At 47.2% G+C, this 14,514-nt stretch overlaps 1 protein-coding gene across 1 annotated transcript in view; it reads right to left on the reverse strand.

Moving 5' to 3' along the window:
• Positions 1–13,262, reverse strand: part of IQGAP2 (IQ motif containing GTPase activating protein 2) — a 251,374-nt gene extending 238,112 nt beyond the window's left edge. Inside the window, exon 1 of the mRNA XM_080925723.1 lies at positions 13,136–13,262. Coding sequence (XP_080781849.1) covers positions 13,136–13,181 — 46 coding nt within the window. The 5' untranslated portion in view covers positions 13,182–13,262. The remainder of the gene's footprint in view (positions 1–13,135) is intronic.
• Between the last annotated feature and the right edge of the window lie 1,252 nt (positions 13,263–14,514).

The following is a 14,514-nucleotide window of genomic DNA, read 5'->3' on the forward strand; positions in this document are numbered from 1 at the left end:
TCTCTCTATATCTATCTCTCTACCTCCAGCTGCCCATGCTTCCTATACACCTCCTCCTCCACCTTCCCAAGAACATCTCACCTTGATTTTAAGGAGGGAAAAAAAGGTCTCTACCAACAGAAAAGAAAACAAAAGATCGCCTCCCCAAGCTTCTTCCTCTCCCCTCCTGTGTAAACCAGAGATGTCCCCTGTCTCATACAATGTCCACTTCTTCATCAAACACTTTTCAACTACTCCAGGTCAAAGAACTCCCGTGGGAAGGGCTTGCCAGGTTTTAAATTCCTAGCATGAATTCCCAGGCTCAATATTCACACTTCCTGTAAAAGAAACTGTCCAGTGGGCAAAGACGATGGTGGCCGAAAGGGTTAAACTTAGAGAACCAAACTTTGGCCTTTCGAGCTGGAGGAAAAGTAAGGGCTCATTTCAAATACAATTCCCAGAAAATTGTGTGTCACAAAACAAGAGTTGGAACTGCCTTTGATGATTAGATGATTAGAGAACGTGCTCTTTTCAACACCACAGTGAAGACCCAAGAACAAGTTAATCAATGAAGTGCTAACTTGTCTTCCCCCACCACCACACAGACAGGCTGAAACTAGTTCCAGAGCACTCTCCCTTGCCTCGTGCCCCGTCGGAGGTGAAGAGGCTCAGAGAAGTCATACCCGGTGTCATCCAGCACTGCCCTTGGCCCCTCATGTTTCACTAGTCAAGGTTGGTGACACTTCCAACCTTTCTCAGGGTTACAACACAGTGCCTCGTACACAACGGCATCTCCCAACGGGCCGAGCAGGAACGGCCAACCCTGTTTTACCCGTGCACTCGCTGTTCACCAGTGGTTTTCCCTCTCCTTTTCAGGGACAAAGGCACTGTCTGCTCAGGAGACACTAAAAAGCTTCTTGTCATTGATATTAGGCCTTGGTCACAGGTGACCCATAAAGATACCTAATCTGCAAACTCTGAGCAAAGTCCAAGGCACAAAGACACTTCTTATCCCGTGTTGAATGCAGGGTGGTAACAAGTGGCCCACCTCTCTCCGGGTTGTGAAGCGTTCTTCTTTTAACCCAGGAGAGCAGTGCCTGCATTTCTGTCGGCGATCCTTATTCACAGGAAATACCACTTGATTCATTATCTTTGGCAGATGAACTCCCTACACATTTCTTTACAAGTTTTGTCACCACTGCTGTTTGCTTTGCTGGTCCTTATGCCTTTGAATGAAACCTTCATTCTCTCTACTTCACACACAGCCTCTCAACAGAGTCCTGGGGCCCCCAATACCCTGTCAGACAGCCTCTCACAACCACTCACTCATACACATATGCGTAGGCATACACACATGCATCCACAAACACATACACATTCTCATACACACACATATGCAAGCACATATATGCGCATGCATAAACATAGGCACACCCACACACACACCCACACGCACGCACATTCTCATAAGCATATTCGTACGCATGCACAAACATGCCTGGAAACCTGAACTATCACTGAAGCTTCCCAGTAACATTAAACGTGCCTACGGGCTCTGACTTTTCTCAAAGTAGAGCTTGAGGAGCCAAAGAATCCTTGAGAAGCAAAAAAGTAACTAGTTTAGCTTTTCTAACTATAGAAACACATAAGAAATTTAGAGAAGAGGGGAAAATATTTAGTCCCTCCATTATCTCAGCACATAGACACAGTTGACGTGATTGTTTTGCTGCCTTTTGACTAAAGCTAAGTGTAGTGACAGGTGGCATTGCCTAGGTACCAGCATCGACTAGAAAGCAGGCTTCTGACCCTCACCAACTTTATACTATTCTATTTTATTTACGTTATTCTCAGCTTAATCAATGTGGTACAGTGGTTTTTAAATATACATTTGCTTTTTTTTTTAAAGTAATACATAGTGAAAAAAATGTTCAAATGATGTACCCAGTCCCACTCCTAAAGGGCAATCTCAAACAATTATACAGAACTTTCTAGAAATCATGCAAACGTAGGTGAGATAGAACATTCCTTGTTTGGTGACTGGATTTTGTCTTACTTAACTGACCAAAGGTACATTTGCAGAGGTTTCAAAACTACCACGTAAAAGCACATTAGAAGTTTCATTTCTTTCTCAGAGTTCACCTCACTGACTTACAGCCGCAGCTCACACTGGGAGGCAAATATATAAGCACAAACTACTGGCCAGGTCAGACTAACAATAGCAAACCCTTTGCAGGAGACGAAAAGCCTCAAGACTCTACCCAAAATGAGTGCTGAAGGAAGAACCTGGTTTGCAAAGGGAAGGAAAAGTATCTTTATGAATGCTTCTTAAAATTAACGTTTTCCACTTGCAGAATCCAAGTCATTAGTAAATGCAAGTACATGTTTGTATTGGTTCTGTAATTATCATTTCTTGGACGAGCTTACTAAGGGTTGAATAGGCAGCCAGGCTCCAGGAAGCAGGGTGTAGGTTGTAGCAAGAGGAGCTGTGTGACTGACACCTTGCCAAGTCACACAGTGCAACCCTTGCAAAGCCAGCTCAGTGAGCTCAAAGCTCAGGCAGAGAATGAGAAGCTCATCTACTCCTCATTAAGGAATCTGCCGAGTGTGGCTGAAGACAGTGGGGGGGAGTGGGGAGTGGTGGGGGGTTGCTAAATGATTCTCTGAGAAGTCTGCTTTGAATCTGAAGTGTTCCCCATTGAGATACCAGCTTGTATTGTAAGCCCTGGTCCCTAGACGGTGGTGCTATTTGGAGAGACTGTAGAACCTTTAAAAGATGGGGCTTGTCTGACAAAAGTGGGTCATTAGGTTGAAAGTTACAGCTAGCACCTCGTGCTTGCCTCTCTCTGCTCCATGGTCTTGCTGTGATGTAAACAGTCCCTGACAATGTTTCTGCTGTATTGCTCCATGGACGCCCTCTATGCCGTGATGGGCTGCAATTCTCCGAAACCAGTGAGCCAAAATAAATCTTTCCTCCTGTTAAGTTAGCTTTGCCAGGTGTCATGGTAACAACGATATAAAAGAAGCAGAACTGAAACTCACTGGAAGAAATAATTACAACAACAATAGTTACCAAATAAATAAACAATCAAAGGGGAGAGGTAGAAAGGAGAAGGTAAGAGAAAGAATGAATCATTAGACAGTATTTGTCTAATGATTTAGACAATCAGGACTTGTATTTCTTAAGGACCAGTGCTGGGGAGCAAGCCCAGGGCCCCACACAGTTAAAACGTGAGCTATGCTGCAGAGCCCCAGCCCCCAAGGTTCTTCAACAGCCCAGTTACCACACAGTTCAGCTTCACTGGGCCTGTGAACTAAAATTTGGCAAAAGCGCTGGAAGCAGTGAAGTCTGAAAGATGCCTAATGAACCCAATGTACTTCCTCCTCTTCCTCCTCACCTGCCCACTAGCCTCCCACAAGACAGCCACTCAAAAGGCCAGCTGGCCCTGGCAGTAAAGTCAAAGGCTACAGTGAAGCCAGGCACAAAATAGCAGGGCATTTCCAGTTGTTCCTTCTCACGTAACTGGCACGAGAAACCCTTCAAATCAGCAACAGTGGCAACCAACTTAATCCTAAGACTAGGGGAGACAGGAGAAGGCTCGATAACTTCAGAATGAAATGAGTATGTCAGATAGGCTGGTGACAACATCAAGATCACTGTGAGGGGACAAAACCTGTAACAGAGAAACCCAGATCCTCTCCTGTAGCGAGAGTTTTTGGTATCTTTAAAACCCCACTTATGGTATGTGAGTGTGTTCATGTTTTAATCCCAGTGTGGGACATGGGGTTCCTTCAGTTTGTTCCCAGCCACTAACTATGATTGTCTCTTGTTCTAGGGAACTGCGATTTTTGTCAGCTGCAGACAGTTTAATTCTGGGGACTGGTGGGGGTGGGGAGGGAGTATAAATTCCAGAGCCTGTAGAGTAGCCAGGGCCGATCCAAAGAGGGTGGTGGCTGTTTGCTATTGCTGGATTGTTGGTTTTCTGGACTACTGAATATTCTGCTGATGAAGATAGGACTTGGAACCTGCCGAACCTACTCAGCAGGAAGTAGCCCATAAAGCTCTATGTCCCCTTTCCAATCTAACCCTCTTCTCCTGCCAAGTGTTAGGGGTTGGAAGGGATTAGGATGGAATAATATTAGGATGGGAAGTAAAGGTATAAGAACCCAATAAGATAATAACAAAAGCGGGCCAACACTTTCCAGCCTTATTTGTTAACACTAATAGGATACAGGAGCTTAAGTGATCACCTATAAGGATCAATTTGACCCCCACCCAAATTAATAGACAGAACTAGATGTCCTTAGAAATGACCAAAGAAGGAGCTAGGACTGTGCATACACTGTGATTGAAAGGAAAAGAGGGCTGAGAGATGGAGGGACCAGTGAGGTAAGGGTGGGTGAAGGGTTCTACCAGGCTACCGACCCTTAGAGGGATGAGCCTAGGGACATCCATTCCCCACACACAGGCCATAAAAATATCATTTAACCCTTGAGAATGCGCTTTCCCAGCCACACTTTGCAAATGAGAACACATAAAAATAACTGAAATAACTTGCCTGGGTTCTACAGGAGAAAGCAAGCCTGGAGTCCAGATGAATTGTCTGCTTTCAAAATAACGGAGAGAAGCATCTCCTTTAGACAAAAAGTAGAATAAGTATATACTGAGCTAAACATGTGATAACTACATTCACTGAGTAACTTCCAGGTGCCAAAGTACAGGGTACTAGCTAGATTCCTAAGTGTTTAAAATATATTATCACACACAAACCAAATTAACTTATCAAGAGCCGACAGGAAATACTACGTTATTAGCATTCCTTAAAAGTTAACTCATATTGCCAATGAAATATGAGAACTAATAAATAAAATCTATAAAAACTAATAAAAATCATCAGGAACTAAGCTACTCTCATGCATCTGCTGAGCCCACTCCCCACCACCAAGCTCCAGCCTTTGCCTTCCAGTCCCCTTGATTTAGGTTCAGTTTGGGGTGAAGTCTCCCTGCTGTGGCCAGGATGGTTCTGCACCCTTCCTGTTCACCTTACCCTTTGCTTAGTACTATGGACCGCAACCATGTGTGTGTGTGTGTGTGTGTGTGTGTGTGTGTGTTGACCATACTCAGCCACATGACCAGACCAGACAGAAAATCATGACAATTGCTGGACTTCAATCTCCCAACAATGGGCATCATAGGATAAACCACCACACCCAACTCCATCTTTAAAACGGTAGACAAAAAAATGTCTTCCTTCAGCAGAAACAAAAAGAAAAAGAAAAAGAGCAATTAAAAAGCTTTCTCAGTCAAGCTAAGAAGTTCATATCTCTAATTCAGCCCTCAGGAAGCTGATGGAGGAGAATATTACGTTCTAGGTCACCTTGAGCTACACAGGAAGACTCTGCCTGTCTCCAAAAGAAAGTAAACAAAACAAAGTTTTCTCTCCAGCCCATCCTGCACAGTAAGACCTTGTCTTAAAAAGAAAGAAAGAAAGAAAGAAAGAAAGAAAGAAAGAAAGAAAGAAAGAAAAGGAAAAGAAAAAGGTGATTAAGCTAAAATCACAAAAATGCCTTCTACTTTTCATCAACTGCATAATGAACACACACCTGTCATTCTGCTTCGAGGTACGAAAGGCCTGGGCACACTTAATATCCTTACATCTTTCTACATCATCTCTACAAACATTGAAAAATTCTTAAAACTGAGTAAATGAATGAAAACTGTGAGTTACCTAGAGGAAAAAGCAAACACTTGCTAATTCTTACTGTCCACTATACACCCTCCAAGTGCAAAAAACCCTAAAGATTAGAAGCCTGAAACTGGCAGGCACTGGGGCCTCTCTTCCTGATGAGGTTCTGCAGCTTACCCAACCTTCCCGTGTCTCGGCTTGTTTTATATTGCTGTGATAAATCACCAGAACCAAAAGCAACTTGAGGAGGAAAGGATTTTTTTGGGTTTACGGTGCCTGAGGGATAAAAGTCCTTCACCATGGGAAGGAGGAATGGCTGCGTGGAATCTAGACTAACTACAGAGCTCACACCTTGAACAGGTATGAAACAGAATGAAGGGAAGCGGCTCAAGTCATTAACAACCAAAACCTGCTCCCAGTGGCAGACTTCCTCCAGCAAGGTCCACCTACTCAGCTTCTCCAACAGCACCACCATCTGGGATCCTCATGTACAACTATATGAGCCTGTGGAGAGCATCCTCATTCCAACCATTATACACAGACTAATAGTGCCTCGTTCCTTGCAGCTACCTGGGCAAGCTAACCTCACTTCTATCGTTTTCCCTTCTGGGTCATATTTGTTTCCCAGGGGAGCACAAAGCAAACTCAGAGCCATGCTAAGACAAAGTCCTTACAATAAAATTAAGCCTATGCAGGAACCAGTGCCTAGGTTGGGACATGGTACAGCTGTGTGCTCAAGTCAAACACAAGCAATAAAGAAAAGTATTGTGTAAGGCGCATATGTTCACACTTTCTCCACAAAACCTGCAAATACGGTGAAGAAGGTAATGAAATATTGGAAATAGCTTCTCTCTTCCAGAGTTTCAGGACATCAGCATCACTTGGAAGGATTCTTAAACCTTGGGGAATGGGAGGAGAGGGCTCAGAACCTCTTCAGGCCAGCTAAGGCCAGGCATCTGCCTTTTCTATAAGTTCCCAAATGATGTTCCACTATTGCCGTTCTAGCAAGTGTCCTTTGAGAACCTCGATGCTGTCAAAGACAGGCCGTGTGCAATGCATGGTTGTAAAATGACTCTTCAGCCTAGCCAAAGACCAAGAAGCGATCCATGGTTATAAAGTTAAAGGAGGGTGCAGTTAGTAAATCCTGTGGGTCTCTTGCTAATAAGAGTTTAACAATTGAGAAGCCCATCCCCCAATCGAGGAGCCAACTACAAATGTGGACTGAGTCATTCCTCAACTAGGCTGAGTCGTTAATCTCAAGAGAGCATGATCACCATGGAATGTGAGAGGTGAAAACGGCCACAGGTAAGGGAGGGAATGAGGAAATGAGAAGAGGAAGAAACCTTATCCCTGATAACTGAGCCAGCAAGACCCACACCCCACTCAGTGTGTGTCCCTTACAGGTTCTCAGAGAGTCCACTTACCTTCAGCACAGCCATCTAGCAATGCTGCCCATCCTCAAGCTACCCCCAAACCCAGAAGACCCTGGACCAGTCTGAACAGAGTACCTTGTGCACACACTCCCAATGAACCCCATACCTAGCCTCGACCTACTCCCCTTTCCAGAGTGCTACATACTCAAAAACTTTCTTTCTTTCTTTTTTTTTTTTTTTTTTTTACTTGTTTTAGCATCTCAAAGCCCAGGAAGATACTACAAACTGACTTTTACTGCTTATGTATAAGGGACTCCATGATGTGTCCTCTTCCGATGACTTTGTTACACCTCAGCATCTAGCCACATAAGTATCAATCCTAGCAAGTATTGATCTCCATAACAAGTACACCAGAATACCTTTCAGCTTTGCCTCTGACCTATCTGAAAGTCTTGTTCAAATGCAGACTCAGCAAAGCCCTTTCATTGCTTGCCTCCTTTCCCCCTCCTCCATTCCCCCAGCTTTTTTTTTTTTTTTTTTTTTTTTTGACAGGGTCTCATGCAGCCCAGGCTGACTTCAGACTCACAATGTAGCTGAGGATGGCCTCGAACTTCGGATCTTCCTGCCTTCACCTTCCAGGTGAAGGGATTACAGGAATGCACCACCTTGCGGGTTTTGTGCCGTGCTGGGGATCCAATGCCTAAGTAGCATCACGCATGCTTAGCTGAGCCGCATGCATCCCCAGTCCCCAGGTCTCCTTCTAAGTTGTAACTAGCTGTGTTTCCTTCACCCACAATGATTTCTACATAGGAAGTAGATGCTCAATTAATTGAAATAACAACAATATGTTTACCCTGTGAGCCAGGAGCCATACACAAATCAGGTCAGCAGCTCTATGGTTAATGCACATTCTCAAAGTGCTAGAGGAGACACCAAAGCCACTCAGGGAGAAATGAAAGTCAGAATTCCAACCCAGAGCGATTCCACTTTAGAGCTCTTGCCATTTCCGGCACACTAGGCTTCCTCTGAGGAAGGAAAGATAAACTAGAGCAAGAAACCAAGAGTGTCAGCTCACTGGTCAGCCAGCCACCCCACTGTGAGTTTTCCTCATCAAACCCAGACTTCAAGGGAAAGATGGTATATGTAATAAAACGCATTTTACAAAGTATCCTATTTAGAGCCACTGGTGCGTACCACACTATATTATTATGGAAAAGCCAGCGTTCCTTTCACTTCAGGGCCCCAGAGCCTGACAGAATGTCTTTATCTATACACAGAATGCTTTGACAAGCCTGAATGTACTCTGTGAATATAAATCCACGAACTGCCTATGCTTCTTTGTAGGGAAAAGAAAGCATTAAAATCCACCTTAAAGAATACAATGTATCTATTTTTAAAAGCACCCTGTTCAAATGGCTATAGGTTTCTGAACTTAGATGAAATGATGACCAACAGCTGAAAGAGGCAGAAGGAAGGGGTATCCTCACCCCACCCCACCCCCAAGCCACTCCTCTCCTCCGGCACACAAAACTCAGGTGTGGCACCTTGGTAAGTGTGGATGGGGTCTGGCCACATTATTTCAAGTTGCCCCTGTAACCAACTAGCTGTTTTGGTAACATGATATCATGGCTTTCCAGATTCTGTGAGCGTCAGCAATACCATTTGTCTCCCGATTCCCTGCAAAGTAATAATGACCCTCTGAAAGCAATAATGCATTTTAAAAAGCACCCGAGTGTAGTTAGGTCACAAACCTTAATTCTACTGCCCATAGTAATTGCCCTCCTCCGAACCTCTGCTTCTCCTTTGGTTACCATGAAGACCGAGCAAGCCTTAATGCTGTTTGCTTAGGAGACTTGAACCAAAGGAAGCTGTTCTGAAGCTTATGGCGAGCTGGGGGCACAGAGCTTGCTAGCTTAGAGGAGGCCTGGCGTTTGGTTCCCAGCACCATGCACACAAAAGAAGCTTGTAGTGAAGGTGAGTAAGGAGTAACAGCAAGCCAACAGTCCCCTAGAGAAAAGAGGGTTCGCTAACATACCAAAATAACATGAACTTTGAAAGCAAACTTGCTATTACAAGCTTAAACTCTCCCAAACAAGCTCACCCAGTGTAATTAAAGTTAAAAACACACTAAATTAACCCTGTAGCGGTTGACCTTCAGGAGCTCGACCACGGAACACAAAAGGCTAGCTTGACTTTCGGTCTGTGGAGACAGCATCCCATGACATCACGACGCACATTCTCCCACCTCTCGGAGGAGAGCACAGCGTGTTAGAACTGAGTTTCATGGAACAGAGCCACAGTCTCTGCCCTTTTACACAGCTGAGCTGGTTATTTCAGGACCCACATTTCTCCGCACTGACCCCTCGGGGGTCCATTTCCCACACGACTTAGAAACCACACCATTCAGACTTCAGAGAAAGGCATCACCACTCAGAAATTCAAATTATCAGCTAAAGCCTTTACATACACACACACACACACACACACACACACACACACGGGGAATGGAGGGAGGGAGTTTATTATGCCCATACTATTCATTCTCAGGTAGAACTTATCCACCTTGGTTTGTTTTTATTGTTGTTTTGGTTTGGTTTTTGAGACAGGGTATCTCACTGGGACCTGAGGTTCTCTGATTAGGAAAGGTTGGTTCACCCGTGAGCTTCAACCCTCCTCTGCCTCCCCGGTACTGTGATCATAGCACGCATCACCACTTTCTCCTCCTCCTCCTCCTCATCATCCTTCGCTCCCTCCTCCTCTATTTGGACATGGGCTCCAGGGATTGAAATCAACCAGACAAGCACTTTACTGCCTTAGCTATCTCTCCAACCTTCAGTGGAACTCTTTTTTTTTTTTTTTTTAAATTAATCTTGCTATGTGGCTCAGACTAGCCCTGAATTCCTCAGACATCCCAAGCTGGCCTCAAGAGTCTTGATCATCCCGCCTTGGCCTTGAGTGTTGGAATGACAAGCCTGTATCACCAAACCTGCTTTATGCTTCACTTTCTAACAGGAGCAAACAAGGAAACATTGGTCACTGCTGTTTCTACAGTGTAACTCATGAGAAGGACCTGTGTTTTCCAGAGGAGAAATCCATGATTCTTGCCATATACACAATCAGTAGTGACCCAGAGTGAGACTTCCACGATGATTGGATTGCTAGTTAGGAGGGAACGGTAGGCACGAGGGCTTTCGATGGCCTTTTTAACTCTCGAGGAATTAATCGGGTAAACACTTTTGATCATAGTGGCCATGAGCTTTCAAAGATAACTCGGCAAATACATCATAATTCATTTCAACCTCATCAAAGTGAACTGTGAGGTGTACCTAAGCATATGTGTTGTTTACGTGTGTATCCACGCCTATGTTTCTGCTCCCCTACATATGACTCCCGCCTCTTCCTCCTTTCTGTCATCTCAGCACTGCATTGCTGAGATGACAGTTCCATATTTTGTGTTACTATCACATCACATGACAGCGCAGGCTGCGGGAACCGCAAGACCAGGAATTCAATGAAAAGTGATCTATTTGGTTTTTGCTTGAGTGTACCACCGGTGTCCAAATCTGGACACTCTCAGCAATCCACCAGGAATCTGAGAAGGCTCGCAGCTACCTTGGAGAGGCTGCTGACTGACCCTCACGCATGACTTAGGGAGCTGGTGTTTTACAGATGCTTACCCTGAAGGGGAGGAGGGAGGCCTGAGGCAGGTTCACTTCACTGCACTGGGTAAGAACTACTGGCTGTAAAAAAACAGCTCAAGGGGGAAGAGAGCAGAAAAGCCCACACTTGAAACGAGTTAAACCAGCCTAATTCGAACTGCTGAGAGGTTGTTATTCCAACAGTTTACAACAGCACAAGCAGCTCCTGGTGTTTTCTCTTAAGACTTGGGGAGCTTCCCGAACCCACCTGCTTACCAAACCAGTAAGCAGAGAAGGGGGGGTCCTATGATATAAAGTGAGGACAACCCTGTTGTCCTTCCTGACAGTGTTCAGCCTTGACAAAGGGCTCAGAAAACCAACAACTCACATAACAAACAGGGCACTTCCGGGTAAATAGTCAAAGAATTCGGTAGTGTCTATTAACATCAAGGTATATTCTTGCTAGGTGGTGTGTGTATATGGTGTTGGAAAAGTCATTTCTTTCCTTCCACCATGTGGAATTGAACTCAGGTCACCAGGCTTGGCAGCAAGCATCTTCACTGGCTGAGCCATCTTACCAGCTCTAGATATCTTCATTAAAAAACAAACAAAAACATGTAAACATATTCTAGATATGAATATGGTATCAAAACATTGTTAAAATGTTCATTTAACGATTACATTAAATGTTTCCTATTTCACGGTGTGGATAACACATAAGCACACAGTCCTCATTTTAACCATGTTGAATCAATAAAGAACAGCATTTGATAAGCCCAAGGAAGCTAAGTGGCTGCAACAACAGCACCCCACCCTGCCACTCCAGATCAATGCAGAAAATCAGAGGAGGGTTTCTCAGGAATGTGGTTCATTCAGCAAACCGAGCTTCAGGCTTGCAAGATCTATGCCTCCTTGATTAGACTTTCAAGGCACGCTGCAGCGACAGGCTGATTCAATCAAAATTAGGCATCATCTCAGATGCTCATGAAGGGGCTAATGAAAATGCTGCATTCCTAGGCTACACTCCTCTTCTTTGCCCTGTACATCACCAGGGAGGGATAACGGAGACCATGTGATGTCAACCCATCTTGTAATGCGTGCTCACCTAGGTACAGACCTTACAGTCTACTTCCAACTCGACACAGTGAAACCTCCCTATGTCCCAAGGGCTTGTTACACGAAAGGGCTACAACCACAAGATGAGTAGTACAGGACTCCTCCTCCGGCCCCGGGAGCCCTCTGTGTGGTTTACCAACTGCAAACTGGTACAGGATGCAAAATGCTGGGTCTCTGATGAGTCTCCTCACTTTACAGGAGCTGCAGCCCGCTCCTTGCTGTCCCAAGAAAACAAACTTCTCACCTTCTGACAGTCCATTCCAAGACTGGTGTGTGTGTGTGTGTGTGTGTGTGTGTGTGTGTGAGAGAGAGAGAGAGAGAGAGAGAGAGAGAGAGAGAGAGAGAGAGAGAGAGAGAGAAATATGACTTAGAGAGATTGCCTCTTCCAAAGATTTCATCTGTGCTCCTACCAAACACCACAAACCACACGGACACACTAACCCAGTTGCAGTCAACACCACCTTAGCCTAAACCTGGCACTTCATCTACCAAGGCCAATCCAAGCAAAAGATTAACCCATGGTTCGCAGCAGTGCGTTTGTCAACAGAGCCACCCCGGGAGAAGAAGCCAGCGTTCTGTTTGTTTTAAAGGCAATACTTCCTAGCGCATATTTAGGACTCTGAACTCTGCACACGGGGCCACGTGGTTGGCGATAATCTGGCTCCCTCTTGTTAGTCAAAGCCACCTCTTTCCGCCGCCGACAGCCCGCGGCTGGGTAACCGACACCGTCACCTTCAATCAGACCGGCTCCCGGGCTCGGAGTCTGTTCTCACAGAAATCCTCCCGCTCAGGAGATCGGGGGCGGGGAGAGCCACCGGGAAAGTGGCTGGGGGCGGTACGTGTCCCTGTAGGCTTTGGCTGGAAGGGCCTCTAGCTGCTCAGGTGAGGCCCAAAAGAGGCTCGCAGGAGAAGCCTGCCATTCCAGGAAAGTGCCTTCACCTCTCGCAGAGCGCGCGGGCATAGGAGCTGCGCTGCCCACCTGTAGCCACAGCAAACAAACTTTCCGCCCCTTTTGGGTGGGAGGCATCGGATCCCCTACGCCACCCTCTGGCCCGAGCCGGCAGCGCCCAAAGCTAGGCGGGCTCCTCACCTGATACCCCTAAACCACAGCCAGGTCTGCACCAGAGCTGCTGAGGCTCGCGGGGTGGAGGGACTTAGCTGGAAGCTGCAATTAGGAATTTGGAAGAAAGGGACGGAAATCCGCGCCCTGCTCCTTTGCAATCCCCACTTCTCAACTTTACCAGCCGCTGCCCTCCGCAGCGCGCCCTCCAGCCCCTCGGCCTCCCCAACGCCGTCCCAAGGAGAGGGGCGCCCCCAAGATCAGCGAGAGCCCCCCAAGACTCACAGCCGTAGCGGGGCCGTTGCAGCGACGGCAGCTCTTCGTGCGGCATCCTGCGCTGCTCCGGGGGCCCACCCCGGGCGCGCCCCCCGTGGTTTCCCTCGCTGGCCAGGCTCGCGGGCTCCGCGCCCCGCGGGCGCGCTCCGATCCCACCTCTGGTTGCCCTCGGCCGGCTTCTCGGAGCTGGCCGATCCGCTCCCTAGGTGCTCCTTCGCCCGCGCCTGCGGCAGCCGCCTCTCGCTGACACCGGGGCAAAAGTGAACTCTCTCCTCCCTCGCTCGCTCGCTCGCTCGCTCGCCCGCCCGCCCGGGCCGCACCGCCTCCCCCAGCAGGTTTCCTTTCTCCTCCCGCCCGGCCCCGTTATTCACCGCGGTGGGAGCCCGCCGCCGAGCAGCGACCCCTACTGGCCGCATCGCGCAGCGCCGGGTTACAAGGACCCGCCTCCCGCGAGAGGAAGGGGATGAGAGGCACCCTGGACCCCTGCGGCTGGAGCCCATCTGCACAGATGGAGGGTGCCTCGGAGCTTTCGGAGGGTGGAAGTGAGCCAGCGCAGGGAAGAGCAAGAAAAACCACAGCAGACCACAGGCACCCTGTTCGCCTGGGTGTTGCTCAGTGACTGAGGGACAAACATTGCAGTTCCTTTTCCTCTAGAGAGATTGCACGGGGACAACCCTCATACACTCACACATCCCTCTCCCTCTCGCATGCGCCTGCTTTTCGGGTTTAGGGGTGTAAAACGAAAGTTGCTTATGACTTTTGGTCTCCGAGACACAGGATTTCCCTTTCTTGACATGAAACGGTTAAGGGTGAGCTCGTGCGAAGACTGGAGGGGCAAGATAAACAGCCTCCAAACAACACTCAGAAACACAACTGCCAGTCATCCGCCCACCCCTCTGCCAGCCCCCCCCCCCCCATGTGCAGAACTGTCGCTCAGGCCCAGCCGGGGTCGCACAACCACAAACCCCTTTCCGGCTCAGCGTTTGAGACAGAAACCACAAGTGGCTGCTTTAAAAGCACGGGTTTCATGCGGTTGCTTGGAGCCTGGAGGAATGTGGAACCCCCTCTAAACGTGGGCCACTTTTCACAAATGTGGGTGATCACGTGACTGGAAAAAAAATCATTGGAAGAGGGTCGTAAGAGGTGATTTAGCCGAAGAAAGGTGGTCTGACGACACTAGTCACCTTTAATTAAGCAAAGCTGCCGAGAGCAGCCGGCTGTTTTCTGGGAGACACAATGAACTCTTGAAACTTGAAATTCAGACTCTTGGGCCCCACCCTGTCTCCAGTTCAGTTGGTCTGGGTTGAGGCTCCTGAACTTGCATTTCTCACACTTCACGGTGAAGCTGAGGTTGAGCGGGCTTATGAGTTCGGTGCACATAACTAAGG

Source organism: Micromys minutus (genome assembly GCF_963924665.1).
Source record: "Micromys minutus genome assembly, chromosome: 11".
NCBI classification, from domain to species: Eukaryota; Metazoa; Chordata; class Mammalia; order Rodentia; family Muridae; genus Micromys; species Micromys minutus.